At 28.9% G+C, this 6,000-nt stretch overlaps 1 protein-coding gene across 19 annotated transcripts in view; it reads left to right on the top strand.

Annotated features, from left to right (window-relative positions):
* Positions 1-1,901, top strand: part of LOC124433166 (tensin-like) — a 169,741-nt gene extending 167,840 nt beyond the window's left edge. For all 19 annotated transcript variants that reach the window (XM_046982865.1, XM_046982863.1, XM_046982868.1 and 16 more), the window contains 4 exons: positions 19-205; positions 348-713; positions 930-1,212; positions 1,345-1,901. In XM_046982865.1, coding sequence (XP_046838821.1) covers positions 19-205; positions 348-713; positions 930-1,212; positions 1,345-1,504 — 996 coding nt within the window. In that variant the 3' untranslated portion in view covers positions 1,505-1,901. The remainder of the gene's footprint in view (positions 1-18; positions 206-347; positions 714-929; positions 1,213-1,344) is intronic.
* Positions 1,902-6,000: the final 4,099 nt, after the last annotated feature.

Genomic DNA, 6,000 nt, shown 5'->3' with positions numbered 1-6,000 from the left:
TTACATATCGACATTTAGAGTGCTACGTCGTACACATCTATCAACAGTGGTGGTGGTCAGTCGTCTCCACAGGTGCAGTATTATGGATCAAGACGTTCGAGTATTCATTCGAACAGTGAACCTCAAGAGGTCGCTGACATTAACGTAAAATTCGTACGAGATACCAGCAGGATCTGGTACAAACCAAATATATCTCGAGAACAAGGTATAAATTTTTACAATGTTTGTTCATTCGTGCATTGTTCATATTCGTGCATATACACAATTCATTCATCTCTTTCATTATTAATTAATTAATTTATTTATTTATTCCTTTTCTTTTTTTTTTTTTTTTGTTCTTTTTATAGCAATCTCAATGCTGAAGGATGCCACACCGGGTACGTTCGTAGTAAGAGACAGCAATTCTTTCCCGGGTGCGTTTGGTTTAGCATTGAAAGTGGCAACACCACCACCTGGTGCGCCTAGTAGTCCTAGAGATCCATCAAGCGAACTCGTCAGGCATTTCTTGATCGAGCCAACCTCACGTGGAGTCAGACTGAAGGGATGCGCGAACGAACCAGTTTTTAGTTCTTTGTCAGCATTAGTTTATCAACACAGCTTGATGGCAATGGCATTACCATGTCAACTGTTAGTACCTGAACCAGAAGCTGCTGCTAGAGCTTTGGATTCGCCCGCTACGAATAGTGCACAACAACTTCTTGCACAGGGAGCTGGTCAGTTATAAGAACTTTTTTTCCCTCCTCTCCCACCCCCCCCAATCTTCTTTTCCTTCTTTTCCTTTTTACAACAACAACAACAACAATAATCCCAGACTCGTACTCCCTCCCAACTCCTCCTTTTTTTTTTACAATAGGAGTAATATTTCTTGATGAATAGAAATAATATTTATGATTATATATATATAGTTTGTTTTTTTCTTTTTGTTATAGCTTGCAACGTTCTTTATCTTTTCACCGTCGACACAGAATCCTTGACCGGGCCTCAAGCTATCAAAAAAGCTATAAGTACTTTGTTCGAACAAAAACCTTTGCCGAGTGCGACCATCGTTCATTTCAAGGTCTCCACTCAAGGTATAACACTGACGGATAACGCAAGGAAATTATTCTTCCGTAGACATTATCCTACGAACAACATCAGTTATTGCGGTTTAGATACTGATGAACGTACTTGGGATTTTACCGGTGAAGATATTGGACGACCAATCAGCGCACAGTTAGTATCATTTGAATTAATTTTTTTTGATTTTTCTTTTTTCTTAATTTTTTCCTTCTCTTTGGTAATATCATTTGTTATCTCTCATTTAATTTCTAATGTTTCTTTCTCATTTCTATTTTCTCTTTCTAGTCGTTGCTTCGGATTCGTAGCAAGAAAACCCGCTCACAAATCAGACAATCAATGTCACGTGTTCGCCGAGCTGGAACCGGAACAACCAGCAACGGCCATCGTTAATTTCGTCAATAAAGTCATGATGGGCAACTCGATCGCTAAAGCCAATATCGTATAAATTATGATTCGTCGATTATTATGTCATTCTTACGACCTAATCGATATATACAAACAAGAAATAATGATTTCGCAATAATGAAAGATATTATAATCCATCGTCAATGAGAAAAGGTTTGTCGTTTGAAAATCTATAAAAAAAAAAAAAAAATTATTACACTTCGAATTGATGTTTGACTTTTAAGGAAAAAGTGAAGAAACAAACAAAGAAGAAAGAAAAGAAAAAAAAAAAAGAAAAAAAAAGAAAAGGGAAAAGAAAAGAAATTCAAATCTTAATTTATTCTAAATTAAGGCATAACTTGTCGCTTGAAAAGCGATTAGAAATTGTTAATTAATTAATTAACGAACGTATTTGACCGAGAGAGAGAGAGAGAGAGAGAGAGAGAGAGAGAGAGAGAGAGAGAAAGAAAAAAACAACAACAAAGTGAGAAAACAAGGGAAAAAAAGAAGAAGAAAAAAAAGAAGAATTAAAAACCCTATTGATTTACGAGAGATGCGTGTGTTAACAAAACAAAATGAAAAAAAGAAAAAAAAAAAAAAGAAAAAGAAAAAAGAAAAGAAAATTTCGATTCTCGTATAGAAAATGTATCAAAACAAGTCGTCTAATTCCAACGATAAATAATAACGTTATCTGTGCGATTGCGAATCGTTAAATTGTCTACGTAAAATGACAAATAAATGTAGTTCATCATTAAGAAAAAAAAAAGAGAAAAAAAAAAAAAAGAAAAAAAAAAATAAAGGAAGTATACTTCAGAACTATAAGTAGATACGATTGGAATAGATTGAGATAAATGCAAAAAATCTGTACGAGTTACTATGAGTAGAGATATATAAACGATCTAATCGTTGTTATGATCATTATATAGGAAAACGAACGTTCGAGTTTTTGATCTATCTTTAGAAACACAATGATAACGTAATACGATTAAGCGAATGGATTAAAACGAAGAAATTAGCTGAAATATTATTCCTTTCATTTCGATATTCGTCCTCGCATACGAATTGAAAGAGAATTTGAAAAAAAAAAAAAAGAAAAACACAAAAAAAAAAATCATTGTTATAACCATCGTTACATTGTTATTATTTAAAACGTAGAGAATATCATAGTGACGATTAACAAACGATACGAAGTAGGGTAATGTCGAAAAAAAAAAAAAAATATATATATATATACGCATATAAATTATAGGTCATTTTATAAAATATAAATTTTTTTCAGTAAAATCAAAATTCATTTAAAATCTGTATAAATATCTTTTAAATATTTCTCGATTTTTATAATACTTCGTAAAGCGTGTACGAGAATATAAATTGTTTCATAAAATTCATTTACAGTATTTTTTCTTTTCTTTTCTTTTCTTTTCTTTTTTATTTTTCTTTTTCTTTTTTCTTTTTTCTTTTTTCTTTTTTTCTTTTTTTCCTTCGGATTGCTAATATCACAAAAAAAATTTCTCGATCTTTATCGTACTTCGTAAGAAATAAATCCTCTCGCAAAAATGATGTGTATGAAGGACGCGTGAAAATTAATCGATATCGATTAATTATATCGATTATTAATCGAAAGTGAACGTAATATTTTCTTACGTAAAATTTCCTTTTCTGTTTGATCTTATTGACATATTCTTTTTCTTCTTTCTTTCCTTTTCTATTCTATTCTATTCTATTCTATTCTATTCTATTCTATTCTTTTCTTTTATCCTTTCTAATTAAATGCATGTATGCATTTACACGTCATAAGAATTAATATACGCGAATGTATTAAAGCGATGCTAGATCTTCGATATGCATTGAACGAATTCGAAAGAACTATAATCTCTTTTTTGATAAAACTGCGTATTATACATAAATAAATATTTTCACAAATTTATAGATAATTTGTGATAATTCTTTTCTCTCTCTCTCTCTCTCTCTCTCTCTCTTTTTTTCTTTCTTTCTTCCTTTTTTCTTTTTTTTCTTTTCTTTTTTTTTTTGTTTTGTTTTATGCACAATCATTTTGTCACATTATCTTCATTTCGTACAGCTCGATGCGATCGTCGAATTATTTTTCTTTCGTTTTATTATTTAATAATTATTTGTCATTGACAAAAAAATTTCACATTAACCAATTATACCCAACAACACTAAACTTAAAATGAACGTATATGAATCATGAATGATCGATCAATGAATTGATACGTTAAACGTAACTTAAACTTATATTGAAAGTTAGTAGAAACACATACATATATACGTACATACATACATACATATATATATACATATACACATATATATATATATATATATATATATACATACACACATACAGGATGTATCAAAATAGATGGATATAAATTCAGGATTGTATTCACTAGAAAAGAAAAAAAAAAAAAAGAAAAAATAAATAAATAAATAAAAAAAAAAAAAAAAGAATTCATATCAACGAAACGTTTCGCTTATCTTATTCACGAAAAAAAAAAAAAAAGAAAAAGAAAAAGAAAGAAAAAACTTTATTCGTTGACATAATAATTTTTCATCTTTTATTTATTTTCATATAATGAATATAAATCTAAATTTATATTTATCATTATGATACATTCTATTTATTATATCGTACTTGAGACTCTCGAGTAATATTTAATAAAAATGTTACATCGTTACAGAGCATACGTATACATATAAACACATGTAGGTATATAAAAATACTATATACTATATAAACTACGATAATATATATATATATATATATATATATATACATACATATATATCGTACTCCTCCGATAAATGAAGTGAACGATATTATAAATAATTGTAAATAAAAAAATACCCTTGGCGCCTTAAAGGAAATACAATGGAAATGTTTTTTCTTTTTTGTCGATTGAGAATCGATGTCGATGTCGAGAAAAAAGAAATTAAAAAAGTAAGAAAGGAAAGAAAAGTGAAAGAAAAAAAGAGAGAAAAGAAATAGAAAATAAAGAAAGGAAAAAGGAATGGAAAAGAGAAAGGATAATGGAAAAGAAAGAAATGGACATGGAAGTTAAAGTCAATGATATCGGAGCGCAATGAAACGTCACGGCGTATTATTTTGTGAGCGATATTCTAAGTTCTTGCCATTGTGTGCGTCGTTAGTTCTCAAGTTGATAATAAGATAAATCCTTATTACGAAATTTGCGAGAGGACGAACGTAAGCAGTCAATTATTATACGAACGAATAATAATTATTATATAAATTATATAAAATAATAAATCTCTGCATATATATATATATATATATACATACATAAACACACATACAGACACATAAAAATACACACACAAAAACAAACACACACACATACACATATATATATGTAATACGAGAGAGAATTTTTCTCAGTATTTTACGTTATCTGTGTTTTTATAGATATATAACCTCGACGGTCGCAATGCAATATATTTTAATTAATGTTATAAATCGATGATTTTTCTCTTCTTCTATCTTATTATATATTCTATATTTTATCTTTTTATATTAATCATGTTTAAGGAGTACGTTTTGAGATTACAAAATTTATCATCGTGAATTTTACTTTTTCTTTTCCTTTTTCTTTTTCTCTCTATTTTTTTTTTTTTTTTCCATTTTCTTTACCTTCCTCGTCATCCTTCGTTCGTAAGAAAAGACAGAAAGAAGAGGAAAACTTTTTTTTCGTTATAATTACATTGTGCTAGTCAAAATTCGAAGTGTACGTTTGTTGGTTCGTAATACGAAGCAAAAAAAAAAGAGAGAGAGAGAGAGAGAGAAAGAGAGAGAGAAAGGAATGGGATGAGAGAACGGAGGGAATAGGTGCGAATTATATATTAATAAACTCGTCTTCATTGTCCCTATCGAAAGGACGAGTCAAAACGAAAGCCTTCCCTCGTTTGTACCTTTTTGCGTTAATGCAACTTTTAGCGATCGTTGCCAATCTTTTTTCTCTATCATCTGTTCGTTTTTTCGTAAGCATCTAAAACCGACTAACAGAGTAATAATATTGATTTAACACATTAGTCATTATATAATTAGAAATTTTATTATTATTATTATTATTATTATTATTATTATTATTATTATTATTATTATATTATATTATATTATTATTATATTATTATTATTAGTTAGCTATACCCCATTACTCCGTATGCGTTCACGCAATAATTGTACTGTTACGTACCTTATAGGTATGATCGTATAGCTACAACAACAATAAACCATATTCATAGAGCATAAATCATAATCTCGTTCTTCTCAATCATTCTTATATATATATATATATATATATACATATTATGTGGATAATTAGTAATTATAATAAAAGTAAAAATAAAAATTAAGAAAAGAACAAAAAAAAAAAAAAAGAAGAAGAAAAACAAAGGCAAAACATTTACAACAAGAATTTTATATTCGATCTGAAGGATCGATAACACCTATGTACGATATCATGCAGACGCAGATGTATGAACAATAGCCTATCTTCAGGCGAACGGATAAAAACTATA

Source organism: Vespa crabro, chromosome 2, assembly GCF_910589235.1.
Source record: "Vespa crabro chromosome 2, iyVesCrab1.2, whole genome shotgun sequence".
NCBI lineage: Eukaryota > Metazoa > Arthropoda > Insecta > Hymenoptera > Vespidae > Vespa > Vespa crabro.
Note: the sequence above shows the minus strand (reverse complement) of the source record. Positions and strands in the feature narration are given on the sequence as shown.